Source organism: Coregonus lavaretus (genome assembly GCF_964263955.1).
Source record: "Coregonus lavaretus genome assembly, chromosome: 13".
In the NCBI taxonomy this organism is placed as follows: domain Eukaryota; kingdom Metazoa; phylum Chordata; class Actinopteri; order Salmoniformes; family Salmonidae; genus Coregonus; species Coregonus lavaretus.
This window is the reverse complement of record NC_140000.1, coordinates 50680767-50701128: the sequence shown is the minus strand read 5'-3', so window position 1 is coordinate 50701128 and position 20362 is coordinate 50680767. Positions and strand designations below refer to the sequence as shown.

Genomic DNA, 20362 nt, shown 5'->3' with positions numbered 1-20362 from the left:
CCATCCATGTCCTCTCCTTGACTACTCGTATCTGAAAGACCTGACCACAATTAACACAACTATAAGCTGGTTTCTGCTGCTCCTGGCTCATCAGGGGAGAACCCTGCTTGAGAAGGTGTTTCGGTGCTGCTCACCACACCTTATGAAGGGTGCGCCCATCGTGTTAATCTGGCCCGATCTGAGCCAGGTGGCTTGTCCACTACTCCTCCCTCTTAAGCCAGAGTCATTGAGATGCCTTCTCTGGCTCTTTTTCAGTTAATCATTCCTCAATTCCTTTTCAAAAAGCACTGGAGAAGAAAGCCTGAGTGGAGGGATCTTGGACCTTCCCCTCCAATACGGTTGAGAGTGAGGCCAGGCGATACCCTAGGACCCTCAAATTTAAATCTGGACCTCTAAGCCAGTTCCACTGCTTTTTTTCCCCTCTAATCGGGGACTGAGTTAGACCTGGGACACCAGGTGGTTCAATTAATTATCAGGTAGAACAGAAAACCAGCAGCACTCCGGACCTCCAGGGTAGGATTTGATTACTCCTGGCCTAGGATGTGAGGAGTCACGAATACGTATTGAGAATTAGCCTTGCCTCCTGCCCATCTATGTGGCAGACCTTTCTCTGTGCTCCCTTTACTCATCAGTGCAGAATCCTCAGTGCCCTCCTCCACAGTATTGCCCTCCTCCACAGTATTGCCCTCCACGGGTAGACACTTGGACAGTTGGTCTTCAATCCCTTGTCAATGTCTGGTACTTCAGCAGCTTTCCTTTCGTAGGCTTCCACGATCCACTCCTACCATGGAACTGTTTACTCTGTCCCATTAGTGGACTAGTGGAAGAAACATGGTGGATGTTCCCTTGGCCAGATTCACCAGCTTTAAACCCCCCACAATTCAGTAGATAGGCAGATGAAGCATGGGTCACACCCAAGGTCATAACATTTACATTTTGATCATTTATCTGACACGCTTATCCAGAGCGACTTAGTCAGTGAATTCAACTTTAAAAGGGCAATTCCGCCACTTTTCAACCTCATATTCATTATCTCCAGCAAAGTACCTGTTTCTACATGTTTGAAAATCACTGTTTTTAAAAATTATTTAACTTTTGATGTCATTGGGCAGAACTTTTTTACTTTATTTTCTTTCCTAAAAAAAACAACAACTCCATCTTCAGATATGTAGACACTGGCATTTTGCTGAAGACAAAGAACATGAGGTTGGAAAGTGGTGGAATTGCCCTTTAAGGTAGCTAGGTAAAATAACCACATCACAGTCATTGTAAGTAAAAGTTTCCTCAATAGAGAAACTATCAGCATAATCATTGCTAATAAGAACAGATAAGTGCAAGTGTTAGTACAAGAAAGGCAAGTACAACAGCATGACAATTGAGAAATACATCTTTGATTGAATACCTTTTTATTTTCATCAGTAGCTCAGCAGCTTTGACAGACAAATATTACATCTTAAGTCTTTTTCTTTTTGTAGATGTATATGTACACAGGTTCTCAAGAGACGGAGCTCCCAGGAGAGGAGAGCGGCCGAGCAGGTCAAGGGAGGAGCTATTGTAAAGAGGGGGCAGGTCTGTTCGGACCAGGAAGTGGATGAGAAACTGAGAGGGGGGGATAGCCTTTAAATTACAATCAAGTGTTCAAATCCTAACTGCCATTTCAAGTCTTGTTGTCAGTGTTGAGCAGGTAAGTGAACCTGCATCGTATCAAGGTAGAGAGATCTGGGGAGAGGGGACAGCGCAGCTTGGAAAGACATTCAGCTGGACTGGACTGAACTAGGCCTAGGCTGGACTAGGTCTACAATTTGGATAGTTAAAGTAGAAAAATAATGTATTCCCGAACTGTGCTCTTTTTGAAGGACTAGGGTGGGGTCATTTCGAGTGAGCCTGCCAGTGAAAACCAAAGAAAGAAAAACTGTTGCCATCATTGGTGTGAATATAACTACTTTTTTGTCCTTTTTCAGTTTTGTTTCAGGGCAATTGTGTTTTTACTTGATCTCCTTGCCATACGGGACAGAGAACCTGCAGACTGCACCTTTAAAGGGTGAGGCAAGCCATTGTAATGTCAGCAAATCTCATGATAACACTGGAAACGTCCCTGTGTAAGACGTGATGCTACAGACAGTACTGCCCGCTGACTGTATTCTGTGTGTTGAGCCAAAAGCATGTTCCAAAGGGGAAATATAGCTCATTTCTATTCTACTCTATTCTAGAACACTCCCCCAAGGGTTCCCCAGCAGACAGGCACGAAGCTGCAGCAGATATGGGCACGACTTCACGTTGGTGAAGTACACATATAGGATTATGCAAATATAGAATGAACGCACAGAAAAGCACATGAGCCAGTGTTTTCCCTCCTGCATTTGGAGGAGAGAGTAAGCTAACATAGCAGGCGTAAAATAAACGCCTGAAACTAGATCCTCTACATACAAATCTTGACAAAAAAAAAAAAAAACCTGTCTGTAGGTTCTCTTCTGCACTGTTCAACCAATCCAGTACATGTGGAGGAGGAGTTAAGATGGAGCGTCACCTTGTTAACATCCAAAAGCGGAAGTTGCGTCACAGGCTCTCTTTCCATTTCCCCTGAAAACAGGATCATCCGATTGTTGGGGACTCGGCAGAGGTGAGAGCGCAGAGCTGTATTCATTAGTTGCAGACTATTGCAAAAAAAATACGGAAACCGTTTATTCTAGGAACCAAACAGCGCAAACTGAACCAAACGGAACCAATGGGGAGGGACCTACCTGTAGGGAGGGACCTACCTGAATTTGTCCAATATAAACTTTTTTGGTTTTTCGGTTTGGAGTAAACGTTTTTAGTTACAAAACATTTTGTAACGGAATCCAAATAATGAATACACCCCAGGCTTTATAGAGACGGTAACTTGCTGTCCATATTAGTGTTCTTTCCACTCATTGGATGATCGAGAAAAGACAGAATAGTGTTCTCAACCGGATTGGAGGATGCTTTCGTACAGGGGTCATATTTACAGTGAATATATTTCAAAAGTGCTGGACACGCAACTAGCTATTTACATGTAGAAAAATAGGGAAAAACGCCAGTGCAATGGGACATTATGGGCATTGAAGACGTCAACTAGATGGAATGGAATGTAAGAAAAGTAAATGTGAAAATATTTAATTGTATATTTTCACATTCAATGAAATGCTTGTTTTAGTAACATGACAAATACATGAACACACACACACACAGCGCAACCATTCAGAATTCTGTAGAAAACATTTGTGTGTACGCTTTGCCCATCATAAGTACATTACCATACACACACACACTCCAAGTACAATTGGTTAAGTGCTAGATACATTTTTTTCATAAGCACCAAATTACATGTTCTATGTTTCAGCGCAGTGCAAAATAAGTCTATTTTTAAGACATTCCTCCAAAGATATGACATTCAGTGTCTCACCCCACCCAACCAGGTAAGCCCGTCCCATAAAGATGCAATAAGGTCATAATACATGTAGAATACGCTCCTCCAAAATTTGATGCATGATAAAGTTCCCCCTTTTTGCATTGTTTATCCTATTTAAGGTAACGATTCGGGGAGGGCAACTTTTCCCCCAAGCCTAACATTCAGGACTCCCACCCATCTCCCTAGGCATCTCCATTCCACTTGAGGGCTGTTTCATTTAGATTTGTCCCCTTCCCTCCATACGCTCCAAAATTTAGGAGGCAGCTCTGGCTTGCAGAGTCGGATTACTGGAGAGAGACTGAACACTTTAACTTACTGCTTAAAGAGAGACAAACTAAAAACAAGCACGACAATCATGTAAAACAAGCATGTGTACTGCAGTCTTAGTCCCAGCCCAGGGATGACACGGCAGCACTGTTTCGAAGAGGGGGTCCACTTTCCAGTTCCTCTACTGGCGGTAGGATGGGGGTGGTAGGCGGGCTGAAGTGAAAAAGTAGCCCCCCTCTCGGGTTTTCAGGGACTGTGTGTGTGTGTGTGTGTGTGTGTGTGTGTGTGTGTGTGTGTGTGAGGTCTAGTTCTTAGGCGACCAGCCCTTCATCAGAACAGGCTTGAATGACCCTGCTGACGCTTGAATAATACTTGCATGATGCTATATCAAGTAGCCCCAGTATCCAGCACCCCCTCTCCCCTCTCTGCTTCCCCCCTGTGGTGATATGCAGCACTGCAGGCTGGTGATCACTGGGCCTCTGTTGGCCTACCCTAGCTGCTGTTCACTTTGAGACTCTTTATGCGGTGCAACAGGGAGTCCTTCTCCATTTGGGCCTCAGCTAGAGCCATCTTGGCTTTGGACAGCTCCATTTTCAAACACTCGTTCTCCTCTATCAACAGCTAGGGGGAAACAGAAGAGCGTGTAAGTGAAATTCTTATGGAAGAGTGCAGGGCATAAAATCTACTTTTTGGTCCACCAGCCACTGTGGCAGCCAAAATAGTGTTTTCCCCGCTAAAATTACACCAACAAAACACAAAAAAACAGATGGTTTGTAATGTTTCTAAAACAAATGTATTCCTAGTAAGAACTAATGTGGTTATTGTTTAATTTCATTTTATGTGACCCGAGTCTTTTAACCAAAATATCACAGATGAGACAAAAATGTTCACCTGCCCCTTTAAGGGCGGGAGGTTACCGTGGTAGCATCACTAGAGTCATATTTGTGGCTGTGTCTGACTAGTAGAAGGGTTGTCTTCTCTTCCCTAGCAGTTGAAACTCAAACATAGAAAAACTACCTAGCTTGTGAACAAAACAATGTAAATAGCCAAGAAACACAACGACAGTCTCACTTCAGTAGACTTTCGTTTCAAGTAAATTTGACCAACTTTTATGCCTGTGCGCAGCGCTTCTAAAAATGAATATTTCACTCAGCTCTTCACGTGCGCACAGCCCCCAGCCAGACAGTGTTGCAGCGCGAGGTGGAATAGGCTATATAGGATTTGTAGTTCTTTGACTGTGCGATTAATTTACCAGCTATGAAACAAACCGGCGGAAATACTTTGAAAACAGCTATTGCGGCATTTATTTTACTATACATATGATCATACTTGACTATATTTATTCACAAATGCGAGTGAAATGCTCGCACTGTGGAGCCCTGACCACCCGCCAACATGGCTGGTGAAATAGACATTTTACTCGCCAATGCCAAAATCTACCCTCATTTGGCAGGTGGCAGAAGTTAATTTTAGGCCCTGGATGAGTGGGTGATGTGTGTGTGTGTGTGTGTGGACTACACACCAGTTCTTTGTTGGAGGGGGTTGTGCTAGAACTAGCAGGGCTGTGGGTCTGTGTGGCCTTGGGAGTGCTGCTGACCACACCCACACTCTCAGGGACTGGAGACAGACCGCTGTCAATCAATTGGACTTCTTTCTTAGGCGCATTTTCCACTGTGACAACAGAGAGAGTGGGTGAAAGAGGGAAAGGTAGAAATAAACTTCTAAGGCATGTCATTGTATGATGATGAAATGAAACGGTGTTAGGGAGGAGGGTGCAGGAGGGTGTGTGTGTTACTGTCTTTGTGTGTATAAGTGAATGTGTGAGGCAGCGTGTGTGTTTATACGTGAGGCATGAATGTGTGTGTGTCAATGTGTAGATGCATACGGCAGTGTGTGTGTGTGTGAGGCAGTCTGTTTGTATGTGTGCATGAGGTAGTGTGTGTGTGTGTGTGTGTGTGTGTATGTATGCATGAGGTAGTGTGTGTGCGTGAATGTGAGGCAGTGTGTGTGTTTGTGTGTGAGTGAATGTTTGAGGCAGTGTGTGTGTGAGTGAATGTTTGAGGCAGTGTGTGTGTGTGTGTGTGTGTGTGTGTGAATGTTTGAGGCAGTGTGTGTGTGTGAATGTTTGAGGCAGTGTGTGTGTGTGTGTGTGTGTCTCACCCCCTATAGAGAAGGCTCCATCGTCGGTCCTGTGGATGAGCAGGTTGGAGATGTGCAGGGTGATGGGGGTGGGATCAGGGTCAGACGGGTTGTCACGGGGACCATCATCCTGCAGAGGGGGACAGAGGTTAATGTGTGTGTGTGTGTGTGTGTGTCTGTCTGTGTGTGTCTATGTGCGTCTGTCTGTCTATCCCCACCTTCAGGTCGATGTGTGTGTCCCTGACGCTGATCTCCATGGGGAGGACCTGGGGGGCGGAGTCATCCTCCAGGAAGTGAGCCAGGTTCCTTAGAGACGACATGAGGAAGCTGGCCCGGTAGCCATGGAGACACAGCTGGAGGAAACCGTTGGTCTCGGCCAGGGGGGAGTGGGCGGCGGCGCAGGGCCCGCTCTCCAGCCGAGCCCTGACCTCCGGGTAATGGGTGGTCCCGTCTGAATTGACCTCCAGACCACCACCTAGCGAGGGAAAGAGAGGAAGGAGAGAGAAAAGGTGAAGAAAGAGGAAGGAGAGAGGGGAGTGGGAGGAAGAGGAAGGAGAGAGGGGAGTGGGGAGAAAATGAGAATAACATCATTAATAATCACGCAGTAATCAAGCAATTCCCATTCAAAAGAGAAGGCATAGATTGGCTGCAATACAAACAGAATCACTGCAACCACAACTCAAAGAAAAGGCTCAGCGATGGCCGCTTGGCAGGTATACAACCAGACATTGCCTTCCTGCTGACGCCCCGTCTATGAATTCCATTTCTAAGGTGTGACAAATTTGTAAAGCAAAGTCCCTTTTGGGGGGGTACTAATCCCATAAAGCAATTTCAAGGCCAGCAAAGTGCCACAGCAGCTGCACCCACGCAAGAACACCCACGTTAAGATAACGATGTTAAAGCATCTGTCACTACCTCAGTAAGGAAGGGAGGAAATGGCAGAGATGTGAGTGAGAGAAGGTAAGAGGTAAAAACAGAAATAGTGAGAAAGTGATAGAGAAGGAAAGACAGACAGAGGGGTAGGAAAGGAGAAAGAGACAGAGGGGTAGGAAAGGAGAGAGAGGGGGGTAGGAAAGGAGAGGGGTAGGAAAGGAGAAAGAGACAGAGGGGTAGGAAAGGAGAGAGAGGGGGGTAGGAAAGGAGAGGGGTAGGAAAGGAGAGGGAGGGAGAGGGGTAGGGGAGGGAGAGGGAGGGAGAGGGAGGGAGAGGGGAGGGAGAGGGGAGGGAGAGGGGTAGGGGAGGGAGAGGGGTAGGAAAGGAGAGGGAGGGAGAGGGGTAGGAAAGGAGAGGGAGAGAGAGGGGTAGGGAAGGAGAGAGAGGGGGATTACACTTCTGTGAAAGAAGGAGGAGGCGGAGCTAAGATAGTGTTTCTCTCATTGCCTGAACCACTGAATCTGCTGAGAGAGAGTGGCGAGAGGAGAGAGAGAGAGAGAGAGTGGCGAGAGGAGAGAGGCGAGAGGAGAGAGAGAGTGGTGAGAGGAGAGAGAGAGTGGCGAGAGGCGAGAGAGAGAGAGTGGCGAGAGAGAGAGAGAGAGTGGCGAGAGGCGAGAGAGAGAGAGAGAGTGGCGAGAGAGAGAGAGAGAGTGGCGAGTGGCGAGAGGAGAGAGAGAGTGGCGAGAGGAGAGAGAGAGTGGCGAGAGGAGAGAGAGAGTGGCGAGAGAGAGAGAGAGAGAGGCGAGAGAGAGAGAGAGAGAGAGAGAGAGAGAGAGAGAGAGGACACTGTCTCATAGTACTGGGGGTTAATATGGACCTCCCCAACCCCCTCTTAAATATTCACACATGTAAGGGTGACATGCTTGAGACACACATGCACACACAACCTGCGGTGCCACAAACACACACACCGACACTGGGTTTAATGTAGCTGGTAATGGGAGCAAAACCCCCATTAGTGCTAATGCACCGTCTCACTGCAGCAGTTAGGACACACACAGCCCTTGAGACACACAGTGTGTGTGAGTAGGTTTCTGGTTTTACTATCCTTGTGGGAACCAGAAGTCCTCACCAGGATAGTAAAACAAGGAAAATCGTGGGGACATTTCGCTGGTCCCCACAAGGAAAACGTCTATTATAGGCTTAGGGGTTAAGTTAAGGGCTACAATTAGGGTTAGAATTGGGGTTAGGTTTAGGGAAAATAGGATTTTAAATGGGAATCAATTGTTTGGTCCCCACAAGGATAGTAAAACAGATGTGTGTATGTGTGTGTAGCATGCTTAGTGGAGCAAAAAGACTAATGACTATCTCTGTCATTTCATACCAATGATCAAATCAGAGACACTGTAAAACACACAAAACAGGTACTAACACTTGTGCGCAAGCTTGTGTATGCCCATCCATGCTTATGTTCCACACACACATACCTTTGCTGCCTGGGGCAGGGGGTACAATAGTGCTGCCCTGAGCAGTGGGTACCATACCTGCAAGAGTTATGGAAGGGTAAACCAAGTGAATTGGGTGTGTGTGTGTGTGTGAGTGTGTGTGAGTGTAGCCTTAACCCAGCTATAGAGAGTACTCCACGAGAATGGGGAATAGCTCAACTGCAGTGTGTGTGTGTGACTACAGTGTGTGTGTGTGACTGCAGTGTGTGTGTGTGACTGCAGTGTGTGTGTGTGACTGCAGTGTGTGTCTCGAGGTGTGTCGGTACTAGCCCACATGTATGTGTGTGCGCGTATACATTTGTGTGTGTACGCATGGGCATGCACGTGCGCGCGTGTGTGTCTATGTGTGCCGTTGTCCTTACCCAGGCTGCGGTTGCTGAGGTATTGCCGGAGGCTGACGTTTCCCAGCTGTGTGGGTCTGACACGACCCACCTCCAGAGCGACAGCCGTGCTCTCCCCTCGCACCTCCGTCCCCACACACACACACTGCACCTTCAGCACCAGCACCGACACCTGGGGGGAGAGAGAGGGAGGGGGGAAGGAGGGAGAGAGGGAGGTATTAAGTTGGATAAGAGCGTCTGCTAAATGAATGTAAAAATGTAAGTTAACTCAATCAATTCAGAAAGTAGGGTAAAATGACAGTTCTTGAAATGAAAAATGCTAATGTGTACTCATGCATGTGTGTAAATGTATATATAGAGTGTGTGTGAGTGTGTATGCACGTGTGTGTACTGCAGGGTGTGTGTTCATGTGTCCATGCCTGCATACATTTCATGTGCGTGTGTGTTACCATGTCTTTGGTGGGTTCGTCGATGCTCTGGGAGGTGGCGCTGACAGTATCAGGTGAGCCAGCACCGTCCTGCTCCCCTGTGCCAATGGCCGATGCTGCCTCCTTGGCAATTTCTGTGACACTCTGCTCACTCACCGCATCCTTAAAGCCTGAGATGGACATGTCGTCTGTGGACACATAATTAATTAATTGATGGTCTGCTACCGATACATTGATAAATACCAGACACAAATCTAGAATCTTGATTCTGGTATAGATCACATCAGCTCACAACTGCCATCTCCTGGACAAACTATGTTATAGAAGAACTCTGCAAAAGCCATTCAAGATGCATTGAAACATGGTTTATTCTCGGGACTAAGGCTGGGGTTTACCCTCCATGTTTAGGCCAAATAGAAATGATTTTGTGTATTTCTGATTTCTATTCTCCTATAAAATAATGCATAAATTGAGGCACAGTGACAAGATCTGTGAGTCACGGATAGCCCTAGTCAGACCTGTGATGCCTGGAGGAGAATCACGCTCAACCCCATTGCAAAATGAATAGAATTGCAGGAAATTAGCTTCCGAAGCCGAGTCCGGAATATTAATATATGTATGTGAATGGTGTGTATAGACAGTATGTGACTAGAAAAGGTGAGTACAGCAGTAGTTATATAGGATGAGCCTTGACTAGAATACAGTATATACATATGAAGTGGGTAAAACAGTATGTCAACTATTATTACATTACTAAAGTGGGCAGCCGGCTAGTAACAGTGACTAAGGTTCAGGCCAGGTAACTGGGCGGAGGACGGCTAGTGGTGACTGTTTAACAGTCTGATGGCCTGGAGATAGAAGCTGTTTATCAGTATCTAGGTCCCAGCTTTGATGCACCTGTACTGTCTCTGTCTTCTAGATGGTTGCGGGGTGAACAGGCCGTGGCTCGGGCTGCTGAGGTCCTTCATCTTCTTGGCCTTCCTGAGACACCGCTGTAGATGCCCCCGATGATGTGATGCGCTGAGCGCACCACCCTCTGGAGAGCCCTGCGGTTGCGGGCGGTGAAATTGCAGTACCATGCGGTAATACAGCCCGACAGGATGCTCTCGATGGTGCATCTGTAGAAGTTTGTGAGGGTCTTACATGCTAACCAAGCCGGCTCCGCGTGTGCCATCGTGCGCATGTTGATTTTGTCTATCCCCACCAGACGCGTTCATGACACACAGGTTAAAATACCCAAATACCAAACCCAACTATATTAATTTGGGGTCAAAACACACATGAAACATTCATGGACATTTAGCTAGCTTGCTGGTAATTTGTCCTGGTAGATACACTTTTTTAGCTGGATCTTTGTAGAATTTTGACCCATTTAGTCTCACAATATCGTGTGTTGTCTACTTAATTCACAGATAAAAAGGGGAAACCTGGTTAGTTTTTAGTTCGTTTTCTTTGATTCATCTCTACTCGTTCATCTTTCTTCTGTGGATTTTATATGGCGGTTGGCAACCAACTTTAAGGTGCATTACCGCCACCAACTGGACTGGAGTGTGGACCTCAGTTCATCTTTCAATCACCCAGGTGGGTATATGCTCCTAAAAACCAATGAGTAGATGGAAGAGGCGGGACTTGCAGCGTGTCAAGCATCTAAAATAGAGCCAAGTTATATTTTAGCGCCTGGTACGCAGACGCCCGTTGACGCGCGCGAGCAGTTGATGAAATGCTTGAATAACGTGTACATTTATTTTGCAACGCTCGTAACGCGGCCGGTTTGGTCAGCATATTAGGGGCCAAGCCACATTTCTTCAGCATCCTGAGGTTGAAGAGGCTATGTCGCACCTTCTTCACCACGCTGTCAGTGTGAAGGGACCATTTCAGATTCTCAGTGAGGAACTTGAAGCTTTTGACCCTCTCCACTGCGGCCCCGTCGATGTGGATGAGGGCGTTCACTCTCTTCTGTCTCCTGTATTCCAAGATCAGCTCCTTAGTTTTGTTGACGTTGAGGGAGAGGTTATTTCTTGGCACCACTCCGCCAGGGCTCTCACCTCCTCCTTGTAGGCGGTCTCATTGTTGTTGGTAATCAGGCCTACCATTGTTGTGTCGTCAGCAAACCTGATGAATGACTTGGAGACGTGCGTGGCCACGCAGTAATGGGTGAACAGGGAGTACAGGAGGGGGCTGAGCATGGACCCCTGAGGGGCCCCCGTGTTGAGGGTCAGAGTGGTGGAGGTGATGTTGCCTACCTTCACCACCTGAGGTCGGGCCGTCAGGAAGTCTTTCACAGGGAGGGGTTCAGACCCAGGGCCCTGTGTGTGTGTGTGTGTGTGTGTGTGTGTGTGTGTGTGTGGTTCCTACCTCTCTCCAGCAGGCTGTATGCGTCCGTGTCTCCGTCCTCCATCAGGTAGCTGTCTATGGAGAGGTTGTCCAAGGACTGCAGAGACGGAGTCTTCTTCATGTTCTTATAGGACACTGAGAAACTGGACTGGGAACGCTCCCTAATCAGACGCCCACTGAAACACACACACACACCAGAAGGGTGAGGGGGGAAAAAAACAGGAGTACTATGGACCTCGAGGCTTGGTTTTGAATTGAATAGACCTGCGCCTGGTTTCCCAAAGCATCTTAAGGCTAAGTGCTGGTTCTAACAATGAACTTTAGCCTTCAGATGCTTTTGGGAAACCGGGCCCAGGTCTAGACCATTTACAAGGACCTAGCCTAGGCTATATGCTACTAGTCACCAGATAAAGGCTACACACAAACTATTCACCGGGTACACACACCAACTTGCAGCTTGGAAACAGATACAGACCCACATACACTCCCACAGATATACACACACCCACAGACAAGTCTACGTGCAGATACAACACACACACACACCACAACGTGAACAGATATTTAAAGGAATGCGCTCACACACAGACAGACCTATAGCGTGTCTTACATGTTGGAAATAGAATATAGGGAGGTGGACCGGGTGTTTGAGGAGCTGAGCCGGTCAGAAACCACTGACAAACTGCCTTTCCTTTGTAGAGAGAGAACACACACACACACACACACACACACACACACACACACACCTCGCATGGGTCAGAGCAGAGGACACACTGAGCTACAGAGTAGAGTAGCAGAGTGACAAACACACATAAGACACAGACACACACCTTGTATGGGAGCACATTGGACAAGGCAGAAACACACACACACACACACACGACACAGACGCACACCTTGTATGGGAGCACATTGGACAAGGCAGAAACACACACACACATCTACACACATAAGACACAGACGCACACCTTGTATGGGAGCACATTGGACAAGGCAGAAACACACACACACAAGACACAGACGCACACCTTGTATGGGAGCACATTGGACAAGGCAGAAACACACACACACACACACATCTACACACAGACACACACCTTGTATGGGAGCACATTGGACAACACAGAAACCACACGAACACACAAACACCTCTTATGGGTCACAACATTGATATTGTGACGTATAGGCCAGGTACAGTGCGGTCACCGTAGCTACACAGACATGATCCAGATGTAGTACTACAGACTGATGTGATGGGAATGACCAAGTAACAGTAATGATGGTTTACTAAGCTGGGCATGAATAAGTGAGTAACTATAATGACATCTGCAGGAAGTATAGTTGTGTTTGAGTTTTGCAGTAATGGGAGTGAGTGTTTATTTAAAGCTGATCATAAGTCCTCTGAATGACTGTTACGGTCTGCCTGCCGATCAGCCTGCATTTCCCACAGTGAACGTTTTACAGAACTGACAGTCTGAATAGCTGGACAATATGTCATAGTAGTAACTGAATCAGTGTTTCCTTTGGAAAAATGTGTAGAAATTTTGGGAGTCCGGGGTCCCCCCCCCCCAGATCATTTTTATGTACAAGGACTGAGAAGCTCAGTTCTGGTGATTTTTTAAAAGGACATTCTATCAAAAAATGAATGAAAATACAATTATGTTGACACCAACCAAAATATTATTTCTACCTCCAGAAATGAGCCAAATAACATATTGGTAAAACATTTCTTTCAATGATTGTACCAGAGGACCATGCATATTGCCTATGCATGGTCCAAATTATCAGGTATGCTATTAGCAATAAGCATCATCACCTGTAGCCCAACTGATGCAGCATAGTGGCTATAAATAAATAGGCTGAAGCATGGGGTTGCCTATCTGCATTCACCCTATTGGGATAATCATTAGTAGAGTCATGCATCGGGTCGGATACACGTGTGAGCCGAATGGCGGGTGGAATGAAAACATACTTTCAACCCGTGGGTCGGCTCGTGGTTCAGAACAATTACATTGCGGGTCGGAAACATTTTAAATCAAGATAATACACTTTTTCAAAACTCAGGAGCTTGTTGTGTTGCGAATTCCATTCTGTGAACGCCGAGGCAGACATAAGGCTACCAGCCAAGCACGCATTGAGAGTGTGGAGCCGGGAACTGTCCCTTATTTGTGTGGTGCTAAAACTTTCTAATTTGTCCACGTGCAGAGCTTATGTTCCCTCTCCCCACCTGAGAATACGACACCTTGCAAAGTTAACTTTTCATGGGTAGCCTAGCTTACGCGAAAATGGCTAATGTAGGCCTAACCAGAGAAATACAAAGAAAGGTTATGATAAGGGAATAGGCTACAACATCACCGTGGAAACGTCCTGCGCGATTGAAATCCACATTTTGGATGGACAACAACACGGTAGATGAATACAAAACCTGCACAAAGTGCAAGCAGGTAGGCCTATATTCATTCGTTCAGTTAATTATCAGTTATTTATTAAATTAATTCAGGCGTTCCTTCATTAGACCATACGCAGGCCATATAAAGTGTAAACCGGTGCGGTTTGAGCAGCCTTCTAAATAAATGCATCCTATTTTTGCAGCCTATATTAGATTCTGGAAATTCACTCCCTTTGGCACGCGTAACTTGAACACGCCTCGAGAGGAATATTTATCTCGCATAGAACACACAAGATGACTAGGTAAATAGATCAACTATTCTACTGTGGGGTTGTCAGAGTTTTCTATTCATTACTTGTTTTGTTTGCAGAGGAAAAGTAAATGTGGACTGTTCCAGCATCTTCAAAGTGTGCCTCTGTATAAATATTTTTTGATGTTCCATATTTTTTGCCGTGGCGCTGCGTCACAGCTAAATGACTGCAGTGGAAACACTGAACTGAATACCTGGTCATTGACAGTGGCTACAGGTCTAAATAGCTGGAAATGAACTGTTAGGTAATGACAGTCTAAATAATAATAATAATAATAATATGCCATTTAGCAGACGCTTTTATCCAAAGCGACTTACAGTCATGCGTGCATACATTTTTTAGTGTATGGGTGGTCCCGGGGATCGAACCCACTACCTTGGCGTTACAAGCGCCGTGCTCTACCAGCTGAGCTACAGAGGACCACAGAAATAACCAGACTGTATTACGGTAATGACAGTCTAAATAACCAGACCGTATTACGGTAATGACAGTCTAAATAACCAGACTGTATTACGGTAATGACAGTCTAAATAACCAGACTGTATTACGGTAATGACAGTCTAAATAACCAGACTGTATTACGGTAATGACAGTCTAAATAACCAGACTGTATTACGGTAATGACAGTCTAAATAACCAGACTGTATTACAGTAATGACGGAAGGGAATTACCTGGACATAGACTCAGGCATTCTGGCCCCAGGGTTCTTCTCGTTCCAGTCTTTGGTGGAGAGGGGGTCTGAGAGAGTGGGGTCTGCCCCGGAGGACTCACCCTGCTGGGCTTTACAATCAACTCTGGTCCCCGGCTCCTCTCCCCCAGTCCGGGCCTCCAGGGAAACCACACCCAACTCCTCCGAACTGGATCTCCCAGTCCTCTCGTCAAGCGACGCCTTCCGGTTGGGGGCGGAGGAGGGGATGAGAGGGGCGGGGCCTTGCGTTATCCCACCCTCTACCCCTCCCCCACAAATAAGCTGGTCCACCGTACAGCCTCCCTTCGCCCCAGCCCCCTCCACGTGGGTTCCTCTATCTCCCCCCTCCCCTCCATCGCTCCCAGTCTCCAGGGTGCATCTACTCTCTGAGGGGGACAACTCCGACCCTAGGGGGGAACCAGGACCCTCGGGCTGGGGGACCGGCTTCAAGAGGAGAGCTACCTCCGCACTTTTGAGCAGGATCCCCACACAGGCACTGAAGGGCTGGTGGTCTGGAGGGGGGTCCAATGTGGTCTTGGCCGTGTCTCGTTTGGAGCCCATATCCTCCAGGTCCTGTTGCAGGGTGTGCTGCAAGGCTTTGATACTGCGCTGCAGCCGCATCAGGAACATGTACTGCCTGTGGCTCACCTGGACACACACACACACACACACGTTAGTAATCACAACATACATCCATTATGCATTTATCCGTACTTTCATAATACACACATTCTCATAACTATACACATGGACTCTACAAGGTGTTGAAAGCGTTACACAGGGATGCTGGCCCAAGTTGACTTCAATGCTTCCCACAGTTGTGTCAAGTTGGCTGGATGTCCTTTGAGTGGTGGACCATTCTTGATACACACGGGAAACGGTTGAGCGTGAAAAACCCATCAGCCTTGCAGTTCTTGACACACAAACCGGTGCGCCTGGCACCTACTGCCATACCCCGTTCAAAGGCACTTCAATATTTTGACTTGCCCATTCACCCACTGAATGGCACACATACACAATCCATGTCTCAATTGTCTCAAAATCCTTCTTTAACTGATTGAAGTGGATTTAACAAGTGACATCAATAAGGGATCATAGCTTTCACCTGGTCAGTCTATGTCATGGAAAGAGCAGGTGTTCCTAATGTTTTGTACACTCAGTGTGGTCACACACAGACTACACAGACTACAGTGTACACATACACCAAACGAGATTAATCATCACTCACCTGAGCGCTCAAATGCTTCTGTACGTGCACTAACATGTGCATGTCTGCCTCCTTACTGGAAGAGGAGGAAGAGGGGGGGATGTTGTCCAGGGACAGCGGCTTCTGAAGCCCGTTGCTAGGCGGCAGCGTGGCCTCGGTTGCCGTGGCGTCCGTAACAGTACTATAGTACTCCTTCAAAAGCCTCTTCCTCTGCAGACGTCCCACGGTATCCACAGACTCGATCCTGGCCAGGCCTGCAGCTGCAGAAAGGGGCGTTCTCTGCCCTCTCAAAGCCCCGCCCCTTAGCCGCTCCTGGTGCTGGGCATGTCTGGCCGGCTGGCACGCCCACAGGGTGAGGGGGAAGGCGTCGACGAAGGGCTGGGGCCGCCCCTTCCCGCCTCGCGTCCCCTCGTAGTCCACCCAGAACTGGGCAAAGTGAACCGCCCACAAGTCTGTGGCGGCTGGCATTTTGAGGGCATCCACGCCCAACGAGGGCGACACCAACCCTTTATACACATTGTGCAACATAGTGTCCTGCTCATGCGCGTGGCGCTGGAAAATGGGGTGGACCACCGGGAAGGAGGTGGAGGAGCGAGGGAAGGAGGAAAAGGAGGTGGAGAAGAACTGTTGTTCCTGGAAGGAGAGGAGGAGGGCTTCCAGGTGGGAGCGGGTGCAGTTGGGGGGGTGGCGGGTGTTGGTGGCCACCATCTCCGAGCATTGGACGGAGACGGAGCGGGGGAGGTCCTGGGGGTAGGAGGGGTCCCTGTCCGTGGGCACTACCAACTGTGGTGGGGGAGGGGGGGAGAGAGGAAGAGAGAGAGACAAACATTATTAGGAAATATATATATATAGAGGTCATCGATGTGTACAAGATGACTAATGAGCGTAATTTGCAATCTGTCGAAATATAAAGAGTACACTCCTAAAATAAAGAGAAATGGTGTGTGTGTTGACCTTTTCAAGGGCTTTTTACACAGCTACGGTAGCGTTTGCATGTGCATTTCTCAAATGACTGAATCAAAGTGTCCAAATACTCAATATGAGCGTGTGTGACTTGAATACCAACATAACATCATGACAGAGTGTGTGTGTGTGTTCTTTCTGCCCTCTACCTTGAGCATGAGTCCGTCCACCCTGATGTCGATGTGCTCGTCAGGTTTCTGCTCCTCCTCATTGAGCTTGTAGAGCTCCATGAACTGTTCCAGGCTCTGCCTCAGGTCCAGGGCAAACAGGTTGCACCACACCAGGCTCCTGGGGTCCAGCACCAGCTGCAGCGCATTCAGCTGCACATACAGGTTGGGGCAAGGGACTGGAGGAGGGCGGGGAAGAGAAGATTATATGATAATCAATGCAAGGGACTGGAGGAAGACAGGGAAAGAGAAGATGATATGATAATCAATGCAAGGGACTGGAGGAGGGCGGGGAAAGAAAAGATTATATGATAATCAATGCAAGGGGAAGATAAGAGGTTGGAAACTAGAAATGAGTGGAGTGGGAAGAGAAAAGAGGTGACCCACTAATGCATTCACCTTTCCCTCTGACAGGTATTTGAACAGCACTAACACACCTGATTCACATAAAACACCAAGTCAAGACTTTGATTAGTTCAAATCAGGTGAGTTAGCGCTAGGCTGGAATAAAACACTGCACACCCTGTTGGTCCCCAGTATGAGGAGGGAAGAACACTAGTCTAGGAACAGAATGAGAGTAGGAACCAATCTTACTGGGGTAGTCCTTTCCGTCAGGGAAGTAGTATTCGGTGAACTCGACGTGGATGGCTGGCATCTCAGGAGGAAGGTACAGGGACTTCTTATTACAGGAGATCATGGCCTTAGGGCTGGAGCGACGCTGGTCTGCTGTGGACACCTGATACACACACAAACACACGGCATGAGGTCAGTAAAGTGTGTGTATCAGATAACCATGTCAACTGTGTGTGTGTGCTGACCTGGTAGATGCTGAAGTCAGCCATCCTGAGGACAATGGAGCTGGACAGGAGCTGGGTCCTGGGGGTCTGCGGAGCACTGAGGATACTGGTAGAACTAGTACTGATCTTACCTAGAAAGGAGAGGTGAAGAGAGAGGGAATGGAGAGAGATAAGAGAGAAAGGATGGTAGGGAAAGGAAGGAGAGATAGGGGAGAGAGAGAGTAACGGAGAGAGCGAGAGAGAGAGAGAGAGGAACAGGGAAAAGAAAAAGAGACAGCCAATCAGACCTCCTGCCACACTCTGACATCATCTCACCAAAGGTGTGTATCACCGCACACCGCGTGCGCACACCATCGGTTAGGGGGTACCTGGCTCTAGGCATGAGAAGCAGCACTGTGCCCGCCCCCGTGCCCTCGCCCGCGCCCTCACTCGTACCATGGCTCGTGCCCGCACCCACCCCGGGGGAAGATCGTCCGGCCCCCTAACCAACACTATTCTTCCTCCTCCTGTCTCGTCCTGCCCTAAGGGACCATACACACTGTCCCTAACACTGGAGACACTGGAGGGGTACCTGGACACTGGAGGGGGGACACAGAGAACTCAGAGTGACTAGGCAGTGTGATGCTAGGGAAACCAACACTTCTCTTCATTCCAACTCTACAGGCTGTTCTAAAAATGACCCCATAGATGACATCATCAAGTGTAATCTAGTTCAGTTGAATGTCAACTGTCTAACCAACATCATCACTCTTCATGGGCTGCTGGGACAGATCTTTATAGTTGTTGAATAAAAAGTGAATTAGGGCAGATGCTTCAACACATACCTTTATTGGATTACTATGTTTAAATCACATTGAGGGGAGGTGTGTGTGTGTGTGTGTGTGTGCTGCTCTTTTGTTTACCGTGCTGTGGTGAGGTGTGTGTGTTGGCCGGGCCCTCCCGGTCTCTCTTGGCGGTCTTCAACATCTCCACGTTAGACTTGAACTCCTCCAGTAGACTCCTGGCCCAGCCCTCCCTGGCCTTAGTGGCCTCACTGTACTGCATCCAGTGGAGACAACTCTCACCTAGAGACAGAGCGAGATGAAGTGAGAAGGGGAGAGAGTGGGTGGGATGGGGAAGAGAGAGAGAGACAGAGAGAGAGACAGAGACAGAGACAGAGACAGAGACAGAGACAGAGACAGAGAGAGAGGGGAAGAGAGAGAGAGGGGACAGAAAGCAAGAGATGAGGTGGAATACAGACAGAAAAAGCCACGTTTTGTGGTGTTGAGAAATCAGAAAGATCAGTATTACTCCCATCAGCTGTGTGGCAGTTGGAGGGAGGTTGTGTAGAGGTTGTGGTGGTGTTCACCTGCTCTGTGGGAGGGATAATAATGTTGAAGGAAGGTTGTGGTGGTGTTCACCTGCTCTGTGGGAGGGATAGTAATGTTGGAGGAAGGTTGTGTAGAGGTTGTGATGGTGTTCACCTGCTCTGTGGGAGGGGGTAGTAGTCCAGGGTAATGTGACTGAAGGAGAGCTGCATGGCTCCACCAGTTATCCTCTTATTGATTCACTGGAGAAAGAAGAGGGAGGGAGAAGTAGAAGATATAACATCATGCACAATGGTCCAATGTGCGTCACAGCCCAACTTGATGTGTAGGAATCAGTTAGTCAGTCAAACATCCGTCTGTCTGACGTGTGTGTGTGAGGTGTGTCTTATGTGTGTGTTTTACATTTGCATGTGTGTATTAGCACGTGGTGTCTATGTGTTGTGTGTGTACGTGTCATACGTCTGCGTAAGTGTGTGTACCTCTGTCCTTGGCGTGTATGTCCGTCCCAGATGTGCAGGTCGAGATGTGTGATCTGCAGGTGGTGGGAGGTCTCACACACGTCGAAGGCATCGAACAGGACTGGCCATGGTTGCACTCTGTTCAGCTGCTGTGCCTGATGACACCTGCTGGCTACGCACCTGCTGGGCTGAGGGGGGGCGCCGACGACTCCTGGATACAGACCAGAGACCGTAAAAATATACAGACACACAGATGTGGACAGACACACACACAGAGAAAATTAAGTGAACATCGATTTTATTAGTGCATCAAACTAGTGTTGCTTTTGAGCGAAGGAGTGTGCAGCGCTCATTCTCACACAGCAGATGGCATAGCCTGCCACTGGTAGGTAATTATGCTTACAGCCCAGTTTGAGCCAGTACATGGATAATGGGGGGAGGGATGAGAGGGAGAGAGAGAGAGCGAGAGAGAGAGCGAGAGAGGGAGAGAGCGAGAGCGAGAGAGCGAAAGTAGCAGAGCGAAAGAGAGATAGCAAAATAGGGAGAGGAAGTGAAAAATGAGGAGGGAGCGAAAGATAGATAGAGAGAGTGAAAGAGGGGCCATATGGCAGAGGGATCATACAGAGAGAACCAAACATCCACAAGGACTAATTACCATACCATCAGAGAGCGAGAGAGGAAAGGGGGGAAAAGAGAGAGAGAGGGGGGAAAAGAGAGAGGGGGAAAAGAGAGAGAGAGAGAGAGGGGGGAAAAGAGA

At 47.9% G+C, this 20362-nt stretch overlaps 1 protein-coding gene across 1 annotated transcript in view; it reads right to left on the bottom strand.

Annotated features, from left to right (window-relative positions):
- Positions 1-1389: 1389 nt before the first annotated feature.
- Positions 1390-20362, bottom strand: part of LOC311140102 (bridge-like lipid transfer protein family member 3B) — a 42461-nt gene continuing 23488 nt past the window's right edge. The window contains exons 4-19 of the mRNA XM_084175039.1: positions 19786-19816; positions 19189-19245; positions 18743-18904; positions 17862-17971; positions 17638-17779; positions 17026-17222; positions 15935-16696; positions 14690-15354; positions 11339-11493; positions 9005-9171; positions 8577-8727; positions 8197-8253; positions 6055-6311; positions 5858-5966; positions 5220-5368; positions 1390-4318 (exon numbers count right to left, since the gene is read on the bottom strand). Of these exons, the coding sequence (XP_084031165.1) occupies positions 4190-4318; positions 5220-5368; positions 5858-5966; positions 6055-6311; positions 8197-8253; positions 8577-8727; positions 9005-9171; positions 11339-11493; positions 14690-15354; positions 15935-16696; positions 17026-17222; positions 17638-17779; positions 17862-17971; positions 18743-18904; positions 19189-19245; positions 19786-19816 (3300 nt within the window). The 3' untranslated portion in view covers positions 1390-4189. The remainder of the gene's footprint in view (positions 4319-5219; positions 5369-5857; positions 5967-6054; positions 6312-8196; positions 8254-8576; positions 8728-9004; positions 9172-11338; positions 11494-14689; positions 15355-15934; positions 16697-17025; positions 17223-17637; positions 17780-17861; positions 17972-18742; positions 18905-19188; positions 19246-19785; positions 19817-20362) is intronic.